Source organism: Galleria mellonella, unplaced genomic scaffold, assembly GCF_026898425.1.
Source record: "Galleria mellonella isolate WM207_F2 unplaced genomic scaffold, CSIRO_AGI_GalMel_v1 utg184, whole genome shotgun sequence".
NCBI lineage: Eukaryota > Metazoa > Arthropoda > Insecta > Lepidoptera > Pyralidae > Galleria > Galleria mellonella.
The window spans coordinates 12,462,174-12,487,507 of NW_026442025.1; the positions used below are offsets into that span (position 1 = coordinate 12,462,174).

General features: G+C 35.0%; 1 protein-coding gene across 1 annotated transcript in view; it reads right to left on the bottom strand.

Annotated features, from left to right (window-relative positions):
- Positions 1-25,334, bottom strand: part of LOC113512120 (uncharacterized) — a 207,749-nt gene that overhangs the window by 71,002 nt on the left and 111,413 nt on the right. Inside the window, exons 3-5 of the mRNA XM_026895899.3 lie at positions 12,167-12,281; positions 11,294-11,438; positions 10,369-10,501 (exon numbers count right to left, since the gene is read on the bottom strand). Of these exons, the coding sequence (XP_026751700.2) occupies positions 10,369-10,501; positions 11,294-11,438; positions 12,167-12,272 (384 nt within the window). The 5' untranslated portion in view covers positions 12,273-12,281. The remainder of the gene's footprint in view (positions 1-10,368; positions 10,502-11,293; positions 11,439-12,166; positions 12,282-25,334) is intronic.

Consider the following 25,334-nt stretch of genomic DNA (forward strand, 5'->3'; position numbering starts at 1 on the left):
ATAACTTCTATATTTATTTTGCATTAAAATTTCTGCTAAATAACTTACTTCTTTTTTGTATATGTTTCGTTTTTTTTAAGTATATACCAAACATCTAATGTTATTTGTGTGCTGTAATAGATATATAATTTATTTGTATCACAAATAAATTATATATTTATTTGTCCAATTTGGAAATTGTAAATATGTAACTAGGTAAACTTTCGATAAACTTTTAATAGGCGTATTATTTACTTTTCAAAGAACACTTGTGATAACAGTATTTGGTCGTGTCATATTTGTTTAGGCGGTTTGTAATGCGTAACAACTTTACAATAAGGTAACAATTGTTAGTGGTTTAGCTATAATAGTTATGGTAAAGTTTACAATATCATGTTAACCTTAAACCATTTATAGTTTCATTATGAATATAAGTGGAGATGACTTAAAACCTAAACAAATTATTATCACAAATTGTTAACAGTTTATGGTCGCCATTTTGGAAAACAGTTTGCGATGCATTTTTTTTTATTTATTTATTCTTTATTGACCACATAAAAAAAATCTGTTATAAAAGGCGAACTTATATATTATATAGCTTTCTCTCCCAGTCAACCTTTGGTAAAACAGAAATGTAATTATGCGGTGATAAATTGAAAATGGCTGTTTCACATTATTTTTTTAATTTTATTTGTAATAAAATTAATTCAAATTTTATTAGAAAAAAAAATCGAGCAAGCTTAATTGAATTTTTAATAAGTAAATCTGAATTATGATTCGTTATTAGAAATATAGAAAAGTTTTTTGTAAAGTTTATTTCCACTGATTTTTAAATAGTATATGTATAAGAAAATAAAAACACAAGTTCTTATTGAAAGAGTACGCGGGTCACATGTTTCATTCAGAAACCGTATCCATGACCTAAATATTCTAAGTTTCGTTTGTACTATATGGCACGGAGTTCTTCTCAATCCTTGGTACATTTATCGTTTCATTCACACGACCGTCTGCATCTCGTCAGTACCACTTATTTTAACCTCGTAGCAATGCTCTCTGCGTACCGTAATTACATTGATATTTGCCAGGCGTTTGTAATTCTCTTGCTTTATAAGTAGGTATTATATCCAAGAACACTTAAATGAAGGTACACAGATGTTGAAGAAGTTTTGGCAATGAATTGAATTGAAATATAAGTATTTTCGCGAATAAGCGACACACACACGCGCACACACATATAAACACGCGCACATATATACACACGCGCACACACATACACACACGCGAAGCTGTTTAAAAATTTATTACATATCAAAATTTTACTTTTTATGATAGCTCGATTAATCATTTGAAAATTATATGAAATAAATATGCTCAATAGTATATACACTGCCCTCAGACTTTTTCTGCTTTTACCTAATGGTTAGCTGGTAGAGAATGCCATATGGCATTAAGTTCTCCGCTTGTACAAAGTTTTATTATGCAATAAAGAATAAATAAACAAATAAATATATATTTTTAAAAATTAAATAAGTATAAGTAATCGGAGGCATTAATCGTCCATTACCGTTGTGATAAATGTGACAAATATAAAATATATATATATTAAAATAAATATATACGAAATATGTTATCCAAGTTGATAAAATACTTTTGTTCCAGTCTAGTCACAGATTTTTTTTCGTATACTTTCTACAGAAAACCACGTCTAGACTCTAGACTCGAGAGAATTTATTAACGAAACGTACTGGACATAAATTGAAGTGGCATATTGCATTTTTGTGATAATGAGCTATAAAACGTGTTGTAACGCACTGCCGAATATTTATGCGGATAAAAAAAATGGCATTTAGAGACGACGGTAGTGGCGCTGGTGACGATCACTGCGCGTGGGTAGTGATTTTAGTTCTAGATTTAAAATCAGAAACGATTGTCGAAAATGACATACGTAGTAAGTTCATAATTTCCCATTGTGTATGTATACAAACCTTAGATTATATAAATAGAGCCTTAAACCTCAAAAACGGGTCAACTTTTTTATCAGCTAATTGTCAAATTAGCTTATTGTTTTTTTTTTTTTTTTATCAGTGCCCCATATAGGTACTTACGCGTAAAATGTATCTTGACGTGTTATTAAATAAATAAAACGAGTATTTAGTAAAAAAATAAAATATTAAATTAGTTTAAATAAAATATTTTAGTTTAGTTAGTACAAATATCTTAAGACTATTGAACGTTAATAAATACAAGACATAATGTGATCAATTCTGAGATGCTATTTCTCTGAACCTATCTTTTGACCTTTTGGAAAGAAGCATTGGAAATGTGGACACTGAGGAGAATGGAAAGGATAAGCTGGACAGAAAAAGTAACGAACGAGGAATTCATAAAAAGATTCTTTTCTGAAGAACACTGTATCCTGTAATTTAAGACTTTACTGAACAATAACATGTTAGAAACAAACAAACAATTTGAAAATATTACCTATAAATATAATGCTGTTCCCGTCATTGATAAACAGTTGCGTGATATATAAGAAATAAGCGTAATAAAAGACGCAATGGTCAAATTTGTTTTATACTATCTAGAGAACTATTCTCTACGTTTAAAGATTAATACAAAATTAATAACTTATGTTTTAAATACAGCTGCCAATTATTTAGTACTCATCTCTAATAGTCATACAGAGTCGCCAATGAATCATACGCACATAAACCCGGTCTGGACTTGATCTTACTTAGTCATCTGCAATACACTATGTAGAATAATCTGAACAGTACACGACTGTAGCTCCAGAAATAGATTTCAATTAGGTGTAATTGGTCGGACTTGGATGAATTACTCCCGAGACTTTCCAATATGATAAAAGTTAAAAATAGTATTGCTAACTTACTTAAATACTAGCTGTTTTTCGCTGCTTTGCCTTTTTTTATCCTGTGTTAAGTCCCCACCCCCATTCAGTTTTTTTTTTTTTTTGTATACAGCTACGGTGGCATACAAACATACGGCCTGTGTGATTGTAAACGGGGTTACCGTAGGACATCTAAATGGACGCCTGAAACACCAGGGATATCACGCACACATTGCCGACCCTTAAGAAATCTTAATACGCCTTTTTTGAAGAGCCCCATGCTATAGTCTTTCCTGTTGCCTTAAGGCAACTTGCCTTAAGGCAAGCCTCAAGGCAAGCCTCAAGGCAAGCCTCAACAGGAAGATCATTTCACAACCTGAGTGTTCAAAAAAGGAAGATCCTCTGAAACTGTATCCTCTGAGACCAAGTTCTAAGGTGTGAGGCCATCCGCATATTCCCAATAGATTCAAATAGTTTAGTTTACTGATTTTCAATTTACTTCAAAAAGAAGATGGCTCGCAATACGGTGGATTTTTTTTACAACACAGGGGGCAAACGAGCATGCGGCTCGCCTGATGGTAAGTGACTACCGCCGCCCATGATCACCCACAACACCAACGGCATCGCAGGTGCGCTACCGGACTTTTTTTATGTTTGTTACCTCATAACTTCGTCAATTATAAACCGATTTGGCAAATTCTTTTTTTTGACTGAAATAATATACTTACAGATTGATCGCATGGAAATTATATCGAAATTAATTCAGTAGTTTAGTTTGAAGATCAAAATATCTGGGTTTGTCACAACTGAAGCCGGTTTTCAAACTTTAATTATATTTTTTGTATACCTCTCTGTACTCCTCCCACGAACACTCAAGTTGTGGAATGAGCTCCCTGCCGAGGTTTTCCCAAGAGACTACAGCATGGGGTTCTCCAAAAGGGGGATAAAGAGGTTTCTTCAGGGTCGGCAACGCGCGCGTAATACCTCTGGTATTGCAGGTGTTCATAGGCTACGGTAACCACTTACCATCAGGTGGACCGTACGCTTGTTTGCCACCTCAGTGGTATAAAAAAAAAGCAATTGAAATAATACTCAAATCTCGTATACGTTACAATTCTATAAAATGTATTACTACTCCGGAAGTAACATTTTAAAATAGAAAGTAACAAATTGGACAGTCATCCTTGTTGGCAGTATTGCACAACGGTTATAGGTCATTGAATATCGCCAATCATCATGATTTTAAACAATATAATAAATAAGTTATCTAAAGACGAACTTGTGATTACATAATTGAAACAAATCTCTTTGTATCATCACGTTTGTTATTATCTCTTCTTTTTTTTATTTAATAGTTTCCTCTTGTCGGTGCAACTAATTCATGCGTCTTCCTCCAGCCAGCTCTATCCCAGGCCATATCTTTGACCTCCCTATACGACATGACGCCTAGTGTTTCTTTTATCTGTCCCATGTAGTTATTCCTCGGTCTTCCTCTTCCTCTTTTGATTATGTATTGACTATAATTATATATTTATTATATTTACCAACTGAGGAAGCTTGACAGTTACTCAATTCGCTCCCTTAGCAATCATAATGTATATAATACAAACATAATAAAATTGAATTATTGGACACTTACTAAATAATTTATTGGCATTCTACGAAACTCGACATGTTTACAAGTAAATATATCCAAATCCAAGGATACTGGCTCATGACACCGTTGACCAGAGTCAATGCCAGTGGAAGAGCAGCCTGTTTTGTTAGCTCTATTCATGTCAACGGAACATAGAAGAAATAACTTCGACATGTTCGAAGAGTATAATTATTTACTATTGATCGTACTATATCTTTTTTTTTATACCACTGAGGTGGCAAACAAGCATACGGCCCACTTGATGGTAAGCGGTTACCGTAGCCTATGAACACCCGCAATACCAGAGGTATTACGCGCGCGTTGCCGACCCTGCAGAAACCTCTTTACCCCCCTTTTGAAGAACCCCATGCTGTAGGCTTTTGGGAAAACCTCGGTAGGGAGCTCATTCCATAACCACGAGTGTTAGTGGGAGGAAACATCTATGAAACAGCGCTGTAAGTGACCATTGAGGCTGTGGGGATATGAGGATGAACTCACCGTCGATGGCGAGCCATACGATGGTAGAAAGTAGCCGTGGGCATCATATTGAACAATTCCTCTGAGCACAATCCGTTGTATAAGCGGTAGAAGACGCAAAGTGAGGCAAAATCTCTCCTAAGACTTAAGGGTTCGATACCGCTTGTAATCCTGAATATGATTATCATCCGAATATGATTATCTACTATTATAGTATAAAGAATCCTTACAATATGCTACTATAGTCGGATGATACAGTGCGGATAACGGGAAGCAGAGAACCTAAGGCAACCAAGGGAACTTGGGGAGCAAAAACCAAACGGCGGTCGCCAAACCACCCACCAAGCGTGGGAAGTACTAACAAAACCTTAGGCAGAGGCTAGGCAGCCTTAGGCAGTGGACAGTTAACGGCTGATACAATATATATATATATATATATATATATATATATATATATATATATATATATATATATATATATATATATATATATATATATATATATATATATATATATATATATATATATATATATATATATATATATTCTTTATTATACTTGAACAAAAGATACAACGATTAGATTAACAACTTGTTAGCAACGGTGGGCAGTGGTGGCGTAGAGATAACTCTAAAAAAAGATCTCTTCCAGCCAACCCAATGCAGTTAGAGAGAATATAATTCAAAATAATTATTAATTAACTAGTTAAATAGTACATTAATGTACACAAGATGTAGTTAAGTTACTTGAAGTAAGCCATACTCACTATGATGTATAAGTCTGGCGACGGTACGGGGGGCCGAGTCGTTGAGCTTTCTAAAATATAGTTGAGCGCACTGATGGTGGCCTCATCCGTCATACACGTGAATGGGTGCTGCTAGTAAGGACCGGTCTGCTGATATTTGCTTGTTTATTTCAAACTGAATAATAGATATAAATAGAACTCTAAATGCTAATTCGGTCACAGAACCCATGTAAATGTGAAATTAACATGTACCTAATAAAAGAGTAACTTGAGTTTGTTGCGCGTTCTTCTTAGCAGATAACAACATTCCGAACCCAGTAGGTAGTAGAAACATAAAAAAATATCTATTTAAAAATCTCGTAAATAAATACATTTGAATAAAGATTTTTTCTATCCTATTCTAACACAGATCCGTTATAAATGACGTGACAAAAATGAGCCCTATGCCCAGCAGTGGGCTCATGTGGACTGATTAGGTAGATAGATAGATAGATTGAATGTATATGTGTATATATATAATTATTTATAATTTATGTAAATATTTATTTAAATTTCTGTCTTGCACTACTACTGCCCACTCACTACTTCCTATGCCACTTCGTTAGGTTGACTGGAAGAAATCTCTTTTAGAGATAAGTTCGCCTTTGCTAACATTGTTATTAACTTATTGTTGTTACTGTATGTTTTTGTGCAATAAAGAATATATATAGTCACAGGTGTAGCTATGCAGTACGTTCAGTTTCCAAATTCGTTTCCAATTTAAAAAATTATACCCTGTATTTTTTGCATAATTTTATTACTAAAAAATAAATGCAAATTAGGAAAACATCGCCGTGTGATCGCGGCATAGAATGGACCACCCTTTCCTTTCACGTGGGTGTCGTAAGAGGCGACTAAGGGTGGGAGAGGAAGGGGCAGCAGCGTCCCTCTTAAAACGTCTCTAAAGCCTGACTGCAGTTGCTAATTCGCTTGCCAAGCTTGGTAACTACTGGCGAAACCCCCTAAGGGGTAGGCTTATGTTAAACAATGGATAGTTAAAGGCTGATATGATGACATCTGCTTCACAGCAGAAACTCGGGTAAGTGTTAACAAATTGTGTCTTTTCTCCGTCATCACACGGACAACTCTTAGCTTAAGTGTGTTTATGAACACAAATTCTTTACTTTTTAATATCAAAGTGAAGTACAATAAGTAAAATAAAATGCTATATTTTTCCCCACACAAAAGCTTTCAATCTTCGCCAAGTCACCGATGAATACACAATGAAGCGGTAATAAATACCGATTACGGCCGGAGACCGAAATTGGTCAAGGAATACGCGAGACAACAGTAAATCTTCATGTTTGTACCGTTACGACTGTGTGAACAGAGAAGTGCCTACACCATGAGATTAATGTTTTAATAAAAATAAAGGTAGAAAAAACAAACTTTTTTTTAGAATGGCAAACAAGCTGACGGTCCACCTGATGGAAAGTGGTAACCGTCGTCTATAGACATGAGCAGTACCATGGACATAACAGAGTATACTGTTTCGCCCATGATACCTCCCATGCGTTGCCATTCCAAAGAACTCAGGTGTTATTCCTCTGTACCCTGTAATGTCACTGCCATTACCCACCCTTCAAACCGAAACAAAGCCATGCAAACACAATTGCTTCACGATAAAAACACGAATGGGACAGAGGTGCCCAAGCAAAGGACTTTTATACAAAGTCTACCTTTAGTATTAGTACGTAGTAAACCTCGTGTTTGTACTAATAGAATTACAGTGGGTTGCCAAATTAATAGGGACAGTCACGAAATATTGGTTTTTTGTAAAATATTGGTCCATAATTATTTCAAAACGTCACTTTAGGCTATGATTATATTTAATAATATTAGATACATATCTTTAATGAATTTAGAATACAATAATTTAATATTTAAACAACTTGAAAATGTAAACAAGTATAATAAGTACTATGATGGGAAATTATCAATATTTTGTCACATTTCCTTTTGCTTCTATCAGTGCTTGAATCCGCCTCGGCATACTTTCGATACACTGTTTAGCACTTTCTTTTATTTTGGGATTGTGATGCCAAACATTTATTAACTTTTCAACCAGTTTTTCTTTGGTAGTTATCATTTCCTTGGCAATTTCCGCCTTGGTAATTTGCCACAAGTTTTCTATGGGATTCATATCAGGAGAATTGCCAGGCCAAGGTAAAACTGGAATGTTGTGGTCTTCCAAAAATTTAGTTACACTCCTCGCTTTATGGCATGGTGCTGAATCGTGCATAAACACAAATTCCTCCCCATTCGTGAACCATTCCTGGAGTTGTGGCAACAGGCGTGTTTCTAATACTTGCTTGTATTGGTCCTGTCTCATGGTTTCCTGGACTATATAGAGGCGCCCAACCCCTTTTGCGCTTATGACAGACCATACCATTATTTTTACAGGGTGTTTAACGCGTTCCACTATGCAATCAGGGTGAAATTTCTCGCCTGGACGCCGCCTGACAAAGTTACTTTTGTCGGCTAGAATTTCAAATGTTGACTCGTCTGAGAAACATACCTAAAAAAAAATAGAAATTTATTCATAATTTTTATAAATATGATTTTATATAACACAAACAAAATTGACATTAGAACTGACCTTATTCCAGTCTTCAACAGTCTTCAGGCGGTGCTCACGAGCCCAAGCAAGCCGTTTCTTCTTCATCGCCTTTGTCAATCGTGGTTTCTTAACTGGACGATGACCTGTCAGGCCTTCCTCTGCCAACCTTCGCTGTACAGTTCTTTTAGAAACAGGTATTCCATATTCCTGTACCATCTGAGTTAAGAATCCAACAGTTTTCTTTCTGTTTTGCAAACAGATATCCCGAATTTTCCTATCAGAACGTGCTGTTGTGATACGTTTTCTGCCACATTTGCCTTTTCTTTTGGGCGAAAGTGGCCGATTCTGGTCTAAATTGACCTTTATTTTATTGACAGCAGACTTAGATACGCCGGTCAGTTCTGCTATCTTTCTCTGAGAATGACTTGTGGTTAGGAGAAGAGTTTTAATCTCAGATTTTTTTCTCGGAGACAAATCTACCCCTCGACCCCATAGCCAAAGCTGTAAAAATATATAAAAATAAAAATTGTTCTAAAATCTGCCTCAAAATACTTTAATTTTAATAATAGTAAAATAGTACTTACTTGCAGGTAATAATTATTTCACAAAACCACAAATGAACTGTTCAAAAGAATTATTTACGTGTTTCACTTTTACACGTGTGGACGACTGTGTGTCTCTCTCGTTATTAAAATATATTTACAAAATAAATAAATCTCTCAGCACTTGAAATTCACTTTAAATTTGAGTTACAGAGATACTGATAACATAAAAACATATTTCAAACACACTTATACCACTTAAAAACGCAATCAGGGGCACTTGAGGAACAAAAATTATAAAAAATGTGACTGTCCCTATTAATTTGGCAACCCACTGTAAATATACAAAATTAAATTGAAACAGCAAATAGTAAACCTTACTACCTGCTGTTTACGTAAAACCTTCTAAGAGACGTTTTCTCACTGAAAAAGGGCATTTAAAATAAACACGAGTCGAAAATTACATGGGTACATTACATATAACTGGTTTTCGCAAACAAAACCGAAATGGCTAGTACATAAGGTGGAATTTAAGTTTTGGCTGTGTGTTATTGGTTATTAAATATTAGGTTTTTTTTTTTTTCACTTATTTAATTTATAAGAAGACTATGTTCAGGAGAATGACTGTGATTTTACTGATGAGAGAGATTTTCTGTCTTTCAAATACATTATATATTATTTATAATATACCTATACATACGTTATAATGTCTTATTTATGGCCATGTGGTCCCAATATAGAATAGGCCAACCCTTATTATCCCATGGGTGTCGTAAGAGCAGACTAAGGGAGGACGAGAGATAGGCAGCAACGTCCCTCTTAAAACATCTCCAAAGCCTAACTGCGGTTGCTAATCCGCCTACTAAGCGTGGCAACTACTGGCAAAACCCACCAAAGCGGAGGCTTATATTCAGCAGTGGACAGTTAAAGGCTGACATGATGATGATGAATGCTTTATTTGCACTTTAAAAGTCTTATTAATTGAACCTAATACAAACAGTTTTCACTTCACTTACTCCCAAAATCATTTACAGTGTATATTCTTATATTGTTTGCTTCGCCCACTTTCCCCATAATTCTTACATCAATAAACAATCAACAAACCCACTATAAAAGTTAACACGTGAATCTAATTGCATCAATCGGATTAACATGTAGTCTTACTATATTAAAATTTGGCTGCATGCACAGTGCAAGAAGACAAGCTGCAATATAAGCATCGACATGAGACAGTTAACCTGAAGACTTCGGGATGAAGTTGAAACAACTGTCGGAAAAGACAAACACAATACATTCATTATAATCTCGCTGTTGTATATAAATAACTATCTATCTATCTCATTTAAGAGCTCTTGCGGTGGAGCTCTTGCCACTCACTACGATTTTCAGCGAGTCTCTTTACCTCTTAATATGACACGACACCAACCTTTTCCTTGATCTCGCCTGGTGTAACTATGCCTTGGTCTCCCTCTTCCCTTCCTTCCTACTATCCTTCCATCAAATAACTTGAAGTCAGAATTAAATTAACGAACTGTACTTACCCGATGTGATGTGGCCAAATGTGCTAGATGGTGAGCGGGCGTGGGTCGTTCATCGCTGGATTCGTCACCCGACCGCTCGCCAGTGAATACCGAGTCATGCGACACCGACAGTCCACTCCCATAAACGCCCTCTCTGCAACACAATCACAATATTTTGCTAAATTAAGTATCTTTGCCTCTCTTTGTGTGCTTTACCGCCTGATTAACGGATTCTGTTCTGAGGAATTATTTGAAATGATGCCTACAGCCACTTTTTATCATCGCATCGCTCGCTATCGATTGGGAATTCATCCTCACACGCATGAACCTAAATGGTCACATACTGTGCGGTTTTAAAGGAATTTTCTCCCGGAAACGCTCAATCTGTAAAATAAGCTTCCTGCCAAGGTTTTCTCTAGAGACTACAGATCATAGAGACCTTATACTATTATGGAGTTCTTTAAAAATGGCATATATATCAAGACTTCTTTGAGGTCAGAAACTCGCACGTGACACTCCTAAAGTTGCGGGTCTCCATAGGCTACAATGACCGTTTACCATCAGACGGGTTGTATGCTTGTTTGCCACTTTCATGGTATAAAAAAAACCATTTGCAAAAATTCACACTACAAGTATAGTAAATGAATCTGATTTTCTTTATTCCGCACCGAACAGGCAGGACCTCTTGTAATAGTGGTCAATCTTCAATATTAACATTGCATAACAATGAATTCGATAGTCGTCATCATTTCAGATGCATCTTTTCTGCCAACCACACCATCTATTGTATAAATAGGATATACAGCAAACCGGAATCATAGTCGGAAAAGATCAAGGGTAGCATCACAAACAGATCATTTTTCACAGTCAGTAGAAACCCATTTTACTGCCAATTTTTCCAGGGTCCAAGATTGTTCTAGAATTGAAAATGAAGCGGTATACTAACTTTCTCCTAGCATGTCTCTCAGCATCCAGCAACTCACTGGTGGAACTGCTTTTGGGATCGGGCGATGCATCCGTGCGTGCTCCGCTACCGCGCCTCTTGAACATGCGCCGGAGACCGCGCAAAAATCTTCCCGTGCGCCCTTCGCCTGGAAATTAAGGAGGAATTTGAGTTCAGTAAAGGAACTATTGATTATCTAAAAACGTTTATGATACATTACCCTAATTGTTTTAACTATCAGATCACTGTCTCTATAAGAGGGAGTTCTGAAGACTTGACCATTCCAACAAAGTAGTTCGAAATATAATTTAGGTAGACAAAATAAGGTTAAAATATCCAAATATGAAGGAAGAAAGGGTAATGGGAAAGCTAAAGAACTAGAGAATCAGGGATTGGAGATCCATAGTCTTGAACCATCAGTAGAGCATGTAATATTCTAAAGAAATGCCAATATCTTACAAGGATAAGGGCCTCCAATAAGTTTATTTGCTAAAAAAATTGTAAAAAAAATTTGTCTGCAGGATGCAACAGAGTGAATTGCAAAAATAACGACCAACCTGATGGAATATAACAATTGTTGTGAAAAGGCTTCGATAGGTTTAATAATTGTACCTGCTCTATTAAGTATTTTTTTTTATTGATTGACGCTTCTAACCCCCGGTCAATAGGCATGTGAACCATATCGAATAGATATGTTGTCGCTACCACATGGATGAGACAGAAAGAGACAATAACAACCAGTATCTTGTTATTTCTTTTGCGTATGTTAACAAAGATTCATTTTCCACTTACCCAAAGGACCTGAAGATTTAATGATATGCCTTTTGCATGTATCTCTATGTAGGTATGTGTGAATGTGGATGTATGTATACTGACCATGGTTGTGAGTGTCGGCGTGCGGCGGTCTGTAGGGCGGCTCGAGCGAGCCCTCGCGCACGCACGACATGAGGCCCGCGCCGCCCCCGCCCCCGCCGCCCGACATCCGCCACGCCTGTAAACAAACAAACAAACCAACACTCAGTTATATATTACTAGCTCTTAAGCGCAACTTCATATGCATAACCGTGATATGTTCATGAACGAGGTAAAAAGAAGCTCGTATCTTTCTTCATCTCATAACTGGATCGATTAAGCCATTAAGGCATCAAGAGGTAACAGACAAACAAATTCACCTTCAAATAATATTAGCAAGGATTAACGTAAGATTAGTTAGATAAAACCCTACAACATGCATAAAATATATGAGTATATCATGATTATTACCCATAAGGGGTAGGCATAGGCATTTTTTTATTGGATGATAATGGAATGGTATCCCATCCCGCGCTTTGTGTCCCGGCATAGAATAGGCCACCCATTCCTTTACCTTGGGTATCATAAGAGGCGACTAAGGGAGCTTATGATCGAAGGCAGTGGCGTAACTATACCATTTGGGGCCGGTGGCAAATTCTTTTGATGAGGGCCTATCATTTATTTTCAAGTAAAATAAAATACTCAGGTACAAGGTAAAAAAATTCTAAGCTCGCGGCCTCTTGAGCCGGGGACCTTTTGGGTCAGGGGCCCGTGGCATTTTGCCAGCCCTGCCGCCCTATTGTTACGCCACCGGTCGAAGGATAGGCAGCAGCGTCACGAGAGTACTAACTGGCAAAACTCCTCTAATGGAGAAGGCTTATGTTCAGCAGTCCACAGTTAAGGCCTAAAGTGATGATGACGACGTATGCAATAACCTTACAACGATTACTTACAAACAAATCATTAATTTCTGTTAGTTCACTCTTTGAAGGAACTAATGGAATTACATTGACAATTTGTTTCTAGCGTTTATACAATTTAAACAAGTCTAGACTTTGCAAGGCCATGAGTTACGGACGGAGTATTGATTCTCGATATTTTCCTTATAACGGACTGGCAAACTACCCAATTATATCTAATTATTATATAGTACAAGTTATTTAAGCAATATACATAATTAGTGTAACACGATAAGAAAAGACTTCGATTGTCAAAACCAGTTATTTTGTATTTCAAACTAAATTACCGAACCGATTTTGAAAAAGAATCCATGGAACCAGTCTGTAAGTATATCCTTTCAGATAAAAAAATAATTTTCCAAATCGGTTTACAACTGACAGAGTTATGATTTTTTTTTTATACAATTTAATATGGCAAACAAGCTGACGGCGCACCTGATGGAAAGTGGTAACCGTCGCCTATAGACATGAGCAGTACCATGGACATAACAGAGTATACTGTTTCACCCATGATACCCCCCATGCGTTGCCATTCCTGAGGACTCAGGTGTTATTCCTCTGTACCCTGTAAATTCACGCCATATCCCACCCTTCAAACCGAAACACAGGCATGCAAACACAACCGCTTCGCGGTAGAAACACGAATGGGACAGAGGTAGCCAGGCAATCGACTTTTGTACAAAGTCTCCCTTCGAAAATATATATACAACCATAATAGGCGATATCAAAATGAAATCTTGATCTTATAAAAAAAATTATTATGATATTTAGAATAGCAAACAAGCTGACGGCCCACCTGATGGAAAGTGGTAAATGTCCCCTATAAATGTAGGTATATGAATCGCACCATGAGCATATTCATTCCTAAGGACTATATTATTTGCCTCCATACCTTGTAATTTTAATTAGTCTTTTGTATTCTATAACTCTATAAATCATGCATATATTTTCCTCAGTCAATTTAAATTGAACAACTTTATAAAACCTGGCAACTCCAGTTTTAGACTTACGAGGAGTTTGACAGCCCCGAACAGTGTTAGAAGCCTTTATCTGAGGGTTGTTAACCCGTGCGCGTCTCGTATTACGTAAACGTTATGGAATCCTACCAATTTACTAACCTTCATTCTCGCTCATTAAGAGAACAGTCGAGTTATTATAAATAGGGGTGTGTAATATTATATATAGCAATATAGATAGATAGATAGATAATTTATTTGCATTACTTACAGCACACAAATTACAACATACATATACAAAAAAAAAAAGCGAGATAACATAAATGATAAAAAAAAATACACAAAGCTAAATACAATTTTCGTTGGTGAGTGTGCCATAGCAATACAAAATGGCCACAACTCAGTTTATTGCTTCGCTCTCAAAAGAGCAAAGCACTGATATTCTGTTGCGGCCAAAGGGAATAGGGTAACAATAAAACAATACTACCAGATTATCCGTACAGTAAATATAATAGATAGATATACAGTAAACAGACAGATATGACAGTTTATCTAGCAGACAAATGGAACATAGAGGTAACTTGCACGAATGTCTAACTTTTGCCTCTCAATTAAGAATTTTTGGAAATTAATTTTGAAACTGGACTTAGCGGCGATCAGTCTTATGGGAGGTGGTATATTGTTCCAACATATCTATATACAGTGAACGCTCTATATAAGCAACCTCTCTATAAGCAACATTTAATTATTTTATTTATTTATATTATTCTTTATTGCACAATAAAACTTTGTACAAATGGCGAGCTTAATGCCATATGGCATTCTCTACCAGCTTACCATTGGGTAAAAACAGAAAGCGTATGAAGGGCAGATGTGGTGAAAAATATGTGACAATTATGGTATAGTAACACATTAAGGCAATACACAATATAAATATAATATACACATAAGAAATGCACATATAATTCATAAACATTACTTTTAATATATATGGATAAACTAATATATATGAAATATATACATACATTCTTTATTTTTTATTTATTCTACTCAGCTTAGTTAGTAAAAGAAATAAGTAAAAATATTTTCCAAACGGTAAGTATTGTTATACTCCTTTTTCCCCTATAAGCAACTTTTCTCAATAAGATTTTTTTTTTATTGAAATTGGTTCAAATGAGTTGCTTATATATAGAGCGTTCACTGTATTTTAAATACAATATGTTTATACTGGTCCAAGAACAAATATGTTAAAAGTCTGTTACCCAAAAAATAATATTGGATAACAGACACTTTTAACATTTTTTTTATACGACAGAATGGCAAACAATCTAAAGGCCCACCTGATGGAAAGTGGTAACCGATAATGGTACCTATAGAAATGAGCAGTGCCATGGACGTAACAGAGTATACTGTTTCGCCCATTATACCTACCATGCGTTGCCATTCCTGAGGACTCAGGTATTATTCCTCTGTACCCTGTAAATTCACGGCATATCCCATCCTTCAAACCGAAACACAGCCATGCAAACACAACGCTTCGCGGTAGAAACACGAATGGAACAGAGGTACCCAAGCAATCGACTTTTGTACAAAGTCTCCCTTCGAAAATAGATATACGACCGATATGGGCGATATCAAAATGGGTAATGATCTTTTTCCCGCCATAAATGTCCAGAGGACCGCAATAATTCCTTGCACAACCTTGCTTTGGAATCAACTTCCAGCAGCAGTATTTTCAAACCGATACGACGTCATAACCTTCAAGAAAAGAGCATATTTCTTTTTAAAAGGCCGGCAGCACACCTGCAACGCCTCTGGTGTTGCTGACGCTCATGGACGGCGGTATTCACTTACCATCAGGTGAGCCGCATGCTCGTTTGTCCCCTATATTATCCGATCGGTATCCATATTAGCCATGCCTTATTGTAAAGTTTAATGAAATTGTAAAATCGAGGCTTAAACTGCGTACCATACCTCCAATTTTAAGTCGTAAATAAAAAATTTTGCGGCCATTGTTTTCATATAAAGATCAAAGGGTCTACCATGAAATGGAATTCTGAATTTTCGGCCTCAATTTCGTGTTTTCGTTCACACTGAAATTGGCCCAGTAAAAGGAGCTTACCATTTGGTTCATCATAAATTCTACCATAAAAGTCCAAAGGAACGATATTTTAACATTTTTAATATTTTTAAACAGTATGTACTATGTAATTTTAATATCAAATATGTATTTCGTTTGGCCCCGAAATTTCGGAGAACATTTCAAGGCACAGATAAATATACAAGTAGACAGATAGTATTAAAGTAACATTACTTTAAACGAAGCAAATAAAAAAAAACTCCTAATTAAAGACTATGTCCCACAAACGTGACAAAATCATATAAAAACTAAACAACTGAACCTATTTTGATAATATCTCTATGGATCCAATCTTATAATAATAAGCATATCGTTTCAGATAAAAAAAAAACTAATTTTCCAAATCGGTTTAGATGCGACGGAGTTAATTTTAACGGTAAAAGGAAGCGACAAATATAAAAGAAAATACAATTGAATAAAGGACTTCCTTCTTTTTAAAGTCGTTTAAAAAAGCCTTATATTTTCCGAATTTGGCGTTTTTTTTTTTTTATTAATATAAAACTACATTATTAACGTATATATCTAATATCGTCATAGTCGTAGAATACTGACGGATCTTTATATGTAATCTTTGTCAGATCCGTCAGTATTCTACGACTATGACGATATATCAGGAACTTCACTCAGACCACATCCAAAGATTGTCATTTATTTCGGTCTTATGTGTTTCGTATGTACCACGCTAACTGTACTCTACCATTTTCACCCATAAAAAAAATAGTAATTATAGATAAAAACCATAAGGATTCGTCCATAAATACAATACAATAACAGAACTATAAATATGACCATAAAATCTTATTCATAACTCAGCTTCAATTAACTACGACATAAACACTTAAGGATAGTCGTTAAACATGTGAGTACATGTAAGATATCCCTAATAATGGAGTGGAGATGATAATAACGCAAGACTCGTGCTAGTCAAGGTCAGGGCTGTTTATCCCGCACCATCGAAGGTCAAGGACGGAGTGCGGATCGATACGGATGCTGTGCGTGACAGAGATAGACTTACATCAAGTAGAAAGCGCAAGATAGGGACGCCATTCTCCAACGGCGTAAATTCCCAGTTTTTCTGCACACATTCCCAAGGTTCAAGGAATTGGAAAGTGCCACCGTTATCTATAGCAATCCCCTTGCAGGGGTCTTTTAATTGCTGTCAGTGGGTATATTTTTTTTTATGGGTGAAAATGGTATGGTAACCCCGCCTGCGCTAACAGGATACGCTGGCGGAGCACCAGTGAAGGGTAATAGATGAGAATGAAAACAGGTCAGTTAGCCCATCATGATGAATTCATCAGGAATTAACCATGATAGTTTCCAGGGGGAACCGCGAGGAGGTCGACCTGGTTGGGTATATTGCTAGCAATGGGATACTCAATCTCCATTACTAACAATCCCTTCCCCCCCCCCCCCAGTAGGTATATTGTTGAATTTATTATTCGTTCTGTCAGGACCTTTTATTCATCTGACACGCTATTTTGTAAATGCGCAATAGACACTGCTGGATGGAAGTACTCCTGTACTTTCGGTGTTCAAATAAATTCGCTACACAAAAAAAGCAACTTCAATCGTGGGGCTGCAGGCCTACTCTTGAATCTAATATTGATATCAATCTAATATAGTGCCAATGACAATTTTGTAAAATTTCGAAAAGCAAATGTGACGCAAAGGCGACCTTAACTCTTCAAGAGTTGGGTCTTCCAACAAACCATAAACTCAATCGATGGATAGCAAAAATATAATCAAAATCCTTATAAAATTGGCGAAGATAGAACAGAAAAAATAGACGATCAAAAAATTCTTTTTCTTTTGAAAAAAATACGCGAAAAGACAGTAAATATTAAAAGCAAAACCACCGCATTACCTTTGTTTATTACTAAAATTTTGAATAGTTTATTTATTTATTTTATTTATTTATTACATCCACTGGGTGAGCCTTACAGTCTTCCAATACGCTCACACAGGAAAGCATGAGTACAGTAACGTATAAAAAAGGAATATTACACATATATAACAAGAATAATATAAAAAAAGACTTGAACAAAAACGTCTGAACACAAATACTCTGTGGTCACTCGACGAAACTCCAGCAAGTTGGAGGCAAATACATCCAATTGCGGATACTGGCTCAAAATATCATTGAGTAGTTTCAATGCAAGAGATAGGGGAGCCTGCTTAGCGAACTCTGTTCATAATATACCATTGGTGCGTAAATATGACGAGAAAGAGTAACGATGGACCAGTTAAACATACTTCACATGAACCAAGAGCATTTCCGTTTTAAAAAACAATAGAAAAAGAAGGTTAAAATTATAGAAAACTAGCGACCGCCCCGGCTTCGCACGGGTGCACATTACATCACGTCACATTAGAAACCTCTAAAATTATCAGTGTTTCTCTACTGTATTATGCATGTACATACATATAAACCTTCCTCTTGAATCTCTCTGTCTATTAAAAAAAACCGCATTAAATTCCGTTGCATAGTTTTAAAGATATAAGCATACATAGGAACGGATAGACGGGAAGCGACTTTGTTTTATACTATTTATTTATTATACAAATATGTATACATGGCGGACTTAATGCTAAAATCATTTTCTCCCAGTCAACCGTAGGGAAGTGTCAGAATACTCGAATGCGGTACTACTAATTATTGATATACATACATACTAAAATTACATATATAAATGAATAAATATATATGAATAACAAATATATTTACACATATATGACATATACTATATTATATACCAGTTATAAGCACTTTTTATTCCAAAAAGCCTTTCTCACTATAGAGATGTCAGCTCAGGCAGTATTACACTGTTACCATACAAATATGACAATCATAATGTTATGATTAAATTTTATTATGCCACAGACTTATGAAGGAAACGATAAAGTCATCAAATTTATTGTGAAAGGGGAAAAGGGTCCAACAGCCCCACTGCTACCAATATACTCTATAAGGTCGACCTATACGCGGTTCCACCTGGAAACCATCGTAAAATTTCGTCACGATGGGTTAACTGATCTATCTTTTCATCCTCACCTATCATCGTTCTTTGGTGCCCTGCCAGCTTATACCATTAGCGCAGGCAGAATTGCCATTCCACAGTCTTGTCCCATCTAATATATTGGCTGGGACAGGTTATCAATGCAAGAGCGTCATGACCGCTCATTTACTAACATAGGTTAAGTAAATTTATAACTAACATATTAAGCCTAATTTTTTGTCGAAATAAATAATTATATTATTATTATTATTAAAAAAAAAACATAAGATGAAAATAAACGACTTTCTACAATGAACATGGCTCGAAATGATAAACTTTTTTTTTTCTCATACTAAACAAATCATGTAGCTCACGTCACCTTGCGGTTGGAAGGTTTATTTCTTTTCTACTCCAACCTTCCTTGGGGAAAGTTGTTTCTTTAACCTAATTGTTTTGTTTTCTTTTAAATTTGTTTTTTGTTATGCAATAATGGTAAATAAGCAAGTGCTGTCACGTCAATATTGCCGACCCTTCAGAAAGATTATTATACCCTTTTTAAAGAACATTTTGCTATGTTGGACATAGGCCTCCCCCTAATTTGGGTTTTGGCGATAGTTGCCACGCTTAGCAGGCAGGTTGGTAACCGCAGTCAGGCTTTTGGTTATGTTCGCTAATACTGCCTATCCCTCGAATATTAAGTTCCCTTAGTCGCTTCTTTCAATACCCACAAAAAAATTGTGGTCCCTCCTACTGTCCATACTGCCGGGAACGCATGGCATATGTACAATAATGTTACACCATAATGATAATCATTGGGTATCACAGAATTAAACTAAATTATCTTGATCAAATAAGTCGTAGACCTACTGACAGAAGAAGAATTATGCGTCGGAAGTTACAGAAATAAATAGAAGATGATGAAAATATAAATCAATACTTGATGACATCTTAACAACCACACTACAACCTTTGGCATTCGCTTTTCTCTACCTACCCCGTAAAACACTTCGTATAAGGACAAATCCTTTCACAATTTATCGCAATAAATGTTTGACCCGTTTCACCTTTCCAAATTGTGCTTACTCGTATATGAATATGAATTCAAAGTTCCATCAAAGGCTTTACTAAAATCAACATATTATTTTTGTATATTACAAATCTATTTTGTCACAAAACCCAATACGCTTTGTATTAGTTCATTACGATCGTACCAGCACGCCGTGTCACGCTTCACTTGAACCATGGGAACTAGGTCTAAGAGCAGACCTGCCCACTGTATTTCGACATCCAATATTGTCGCTGACCCGGACAGTTTGAAATCCATGTAAAATACTAATTGTAAATTGTCCAATGTCAATTGTATTAGAAAATCTGAAGTTCTGTTAATAATTAATTCAATCGCCGTAAATTGTTTGGGTATAAAGTAGCCAATAGGTTAGTCTAATCCACGTGTGTACCAAATTTTAACAAATCCGTTCACTGGTTAAACCACAAAATAATTGCACTTTTTCACGTGCTTATTTTTAAAAGAACGGATCCATTTTTTTTAAGAGATCATATGAATTGCAAAATACTTTTTAAAAATTTTTTAGATAAATATATAAGGTAGATTTGTGATTTATGATTTTCAAATGTAATGATCGAATCCTGATCGTCTAGCTCAGACTAGTTAAGCTAGCCAACTACTCGTCGAGAATCATTTATCAATTTCAAACAGGTCCTTTTACTTTATCTATATGGAAATATTATAATCTTGAACATCAGGTCAATATAATACGATGTCGTCATTGATTTAATTATGAATGTATGTATAATACCAGTCGATTTCAATAATTGAAGCAATTTGGTTTAAAAGATTTTAATCAAACCTAAAAGAACCTTTTAAGAAAAGAGAAATAACTTTTGTTATTGTTCATCCAAGCTTTTATACGTTCCAGGTATAATAAAAATAAAACTGTTACGACTGTTGTTCTAGATCCAAGGGTAGTCAAGGGATTTATTCACCTATTACCATTGCATTATATAGATTCAACCTATGGTTCAAATAAAATTACTTGTCATAAACAATCCGCAATTTTAGGGATTTGAAACAAACGTAAAATAATCAAAATCAGTAACTGGTTATTAAATGATTAAGCAGTCAATATTACTAATGAGATGTTAAAAATCTACTCAGATTTTTTTACAGCACATAGATTGTACACAGGTTCATCATCTATTTATTTTTTTTATAAGATCACCAACATAAAATGCAGCGAAATATTTCGATACAATACACTAGTGGATTACGGCTAACTGTTCTTGTATTTAGAGGTAACCACAGCATGCTTTGTGTTTAAGAAATATTACAATACATAAAATCTGTTTGTAAATAAAAAGTTATAGAACAAAATAGCCCATGGAAATATAGCCAATGGAAACAAAGCCTATGGAATCATAACCTATGGAAGCAAAGGATTTTACAGGCTCTTTGTGGACCCTAAATGGTAAGACTCCTTTTGTCTCTAAAAAAACGCCTATATAATTAAAAACAATAACGAATATTACTTAAGCTGCAAATTCTCAAACAGTGCTCCTGAGATCGACCGTCGTTAACTAAATGTAAATCTTATGAATTTATGCAAGATAGCAAAGCACTTAGTGGCGTAGAATTTGAAACGCTAGAAGTCGAGATAATTGCTTTCTGTTGGGCCTTCTCTTTGTCGTTATAAATATGTACATTAGGGAAGTAATTAAGTACTTAAAAAGAAGCCACTGGCTTAAATATTTAACTATTAAAGGTTCGAGACCTAATTGTTTCATGAACTGTGACGATATTGTTTTTATATTCATATATTTCTATTATGATTTTTTTTTGCATAGATTCCATAGAAAAGCAAAACTGTTTTTATAATTCTTAACACAATAATGAGAGAATCTAATAATTTTACATAAAATGCACCAGGATATAAAGCAAATAGCGTTGTGTAATATCTACCTTCCTTAAAAGGAAAAAAACATGAATTTATTTATAGTAATGATGATGTGTCTGGTTTAGATTCTAAATGCCAATATATATAGATTTATAGCCACACGTGTATCTGAACATAAAAACCAATTACATCGATCTTAAAAAGTGGCTATTTATTTAAACCAACAACGTAGATAAATAACCTCATATTATTTCGTTCGAAAAACATCACATTTTAAAGCTGGTTTGAGAGATCATTAATATCAGGGGAATAGAAAAGATTTACAGTAATCTACACATAATGTACATGATCTTCAATAAATTATACAATCCATCAAGAAATAAATCTAAAATTAGTTCTTGAAAGTACTTTGCAAACTTTGCTTTTGTGTAATTCCTTGATTCAAATTTAACATGTTCTTCATTATAGACGGCATTAATTAAAATTTGTCCTTGTCAAATCACTTATTTGTCAGAAAGACGGTCACAATTTACAGAGGCATCAATTTTAACAGATACTTGCTTAATTTTCTAGATTTTGTTAAACCCATTTCTCGACCATTAACGTTTCCTTAGTTTCCCCTTAACCCTTTCAGAACTGGCGTGCACAATTGTAGACATAAGATATAATTTAAAAAATAAATATTAAACTCTTAAGCTTTCCGATTGAAAAGGGGTTGTATTCGTTTGTTCACTAATAAACTACTCAATTTAATACTACTTACGCCATTTTTTAGGATATTCTAGCGTTTTTCGACAATTTGTGACTAGTGTCCGTGCGTGATTTGAACTGTACAGGTGAGCTTCATATTTTATTTAAAAAAAATTAAATTAGTGCATGAAATCATCTGGAAAAAATATAAACGAATATCTAATATTATTGGGGTCATGTGTAACATAATATTTGTGTATTTTTTTATTACCTTATATTGGTAATCTCGATTTTTATATTTGTGCTCAATTGTTCCCATCAGGATTTAACTGAGTTTTTCTCATTGTTCACGGTTTTTTACAAAAATATGTTTTGTTTATATTTTTAACGTTTTGTTAATCATGTTTGTAAGATAAATATATAAAATGAATTATGATATTGTTTACTTATATTTTCAGATGCAAAAACACCAATATGTTCTCATTGGAGGCGTTACAAGTATTAGATGAAGGAGATCTTTCTGACTTATTATTATCATCTGATGACGAAGATAATTATTATGGAGATTCAATTTGTCCAGCAAATTGAATCTAGCAGCTAATGCTAGAATTAGCGCAGATGTCATTTACCAAAACTAAAGGGAGTTTTTTCCACCTGAATTTGATGACAATGAAGGACCTAGCGAATTGTATGACGGCGTTCCTGCTTTACTTTGACAATAATTTTTCATCATACCATTTACTACAAATCCTAAAACAAAAAGGTATTATGGCCGCATGCACAGCTCGTGTCAACAGATTTGTTAAACCACCGTTTTTAAGTGACAAGGTAACAAATAAGAAGCCTAGGGGTTTTTTTCAAGAAGTATGTAGCAGAGACGGAGATGTAACTGATGTAAAGTTGTTGGACAATAAGATTACCCATTTGGCTTCCAATTTTGTTGGTATAGGTGACAAGGACTTAGTAAAGAGATGGTGTAAAAAAAAGAAGCGATATATTGAGGTTGCGCGACCTGAGGTCTTAAAGCGCTATAATCATGCAATGGGTGGCGTTAATTTATTAGATCAACTTATGAGCTATTACAGAACATTTATAGAATCATAAAAATTGACTCTGCGTATGATATTTTATGCATCGGCTGTGGGAGGTCTTCAGGCATATCGAGAATACCAAATAGATAACGACTTATAACGGCACACCTAAAAAGCAAGGACTTACTTTACTTTCGTCGTCTGTAACTGTCAGCCAAGCGACAGTTTGGTGCTACAAGATAAATGTTCTACCACCAAAAGAGGTCGACCAAGTAGCAGTAGTAGCTCAACGATGCAAATTATACCAAGAAGGCCAGGAGAGATTCGTCCTGCAGCTGAAATAACTCGTGACGGTGTTGGGCATTTCCCTAAACATGACGATGGAACTGGGACTAGGTGTAAAATGGTGAGATGCAAGGGAAAATCCCGTGTAAAATGCAAAGTTCATTTATACTTAACCAAAGACAAGAATTGCTTCTTGGCTTTCCACACATAGATAAAGATTTTTTTTTTTTCCTAATTATTGTTCTTACTGTGTTTTTATATTTGTACCAATGACTGATTATGCCAAAAAACTAATAAATGTTTATTTTATCACAAAGAAAATATTTAACTACGTTAATTCATTTATAATTTTGTAATAAAAATGTTTTTAAATTAATATTATTTCATTTCAGAACAACTTCGCATACTTTATTCTTATTACTATGTAGGACGGGAGTCCACATTTGTGCACATTAAGAAAAAATAGATTTCCTCGAAAAATTTAAAGCTAATTTTTTTTTATTTATTTTTTTTATAGTCTCCTTATTATACTTTAGACACATGGAATTTACCAAGTCCATCGGATGAAAAAAAATAATTCAGTTCTGAAAGGGTTAAACATCCACAGGAATGAAAGGGGTGGCCTATTCTATGCCGGGACCACATGTCTATTTTTTAATAGAAAGTAATAACAGCAGTTTTCTTGTAATAAAAAAAACATAGCTCAGGACCATTCCGCATGGTAGTCTGTGGGTGAGACCTGTATCTGGCAGTAGACAGATGATGGCTAAGATGGCAAAGAATAAAAAATACAGATCAATTGGTGAAAGAATTCTATTTTACATGAAGTATTTAACTATTTCTTGCTGACAGTTTACTTTTTCACGTGATTTCTTCACACTTATCAAGTAATTACACAGCAATTTTTTCTGCACATAAGTTGTTTAAGATTTCAAGATCAAGAGAAAATCATTCATATTTATCATCGATTTGAATTGTAAAACAGGTTTCTGTTCAAGCCAGATTAGGTAAATTAAATCAATTTAGCCCGTACAGAAATTTGGATCGCGGAGTTATTTAAATGTAATTATTTTTAACAACGTTACTGTGTTTGGATGAAAATCATGAGTCGTAAGATGATAAGAAGTCTTGAGTCTCCCATAATTTTTAATACCAGTGAGGGATGATAAGTTCAAATGAAATGATTCATCAGTTCTGCCATAGTGGTTTCCAGGAAGAGTTACGTGGTAATTGATTTTAAAGAGTTTATGATATGGGTCCGCTAATCCTCATTTCTATGA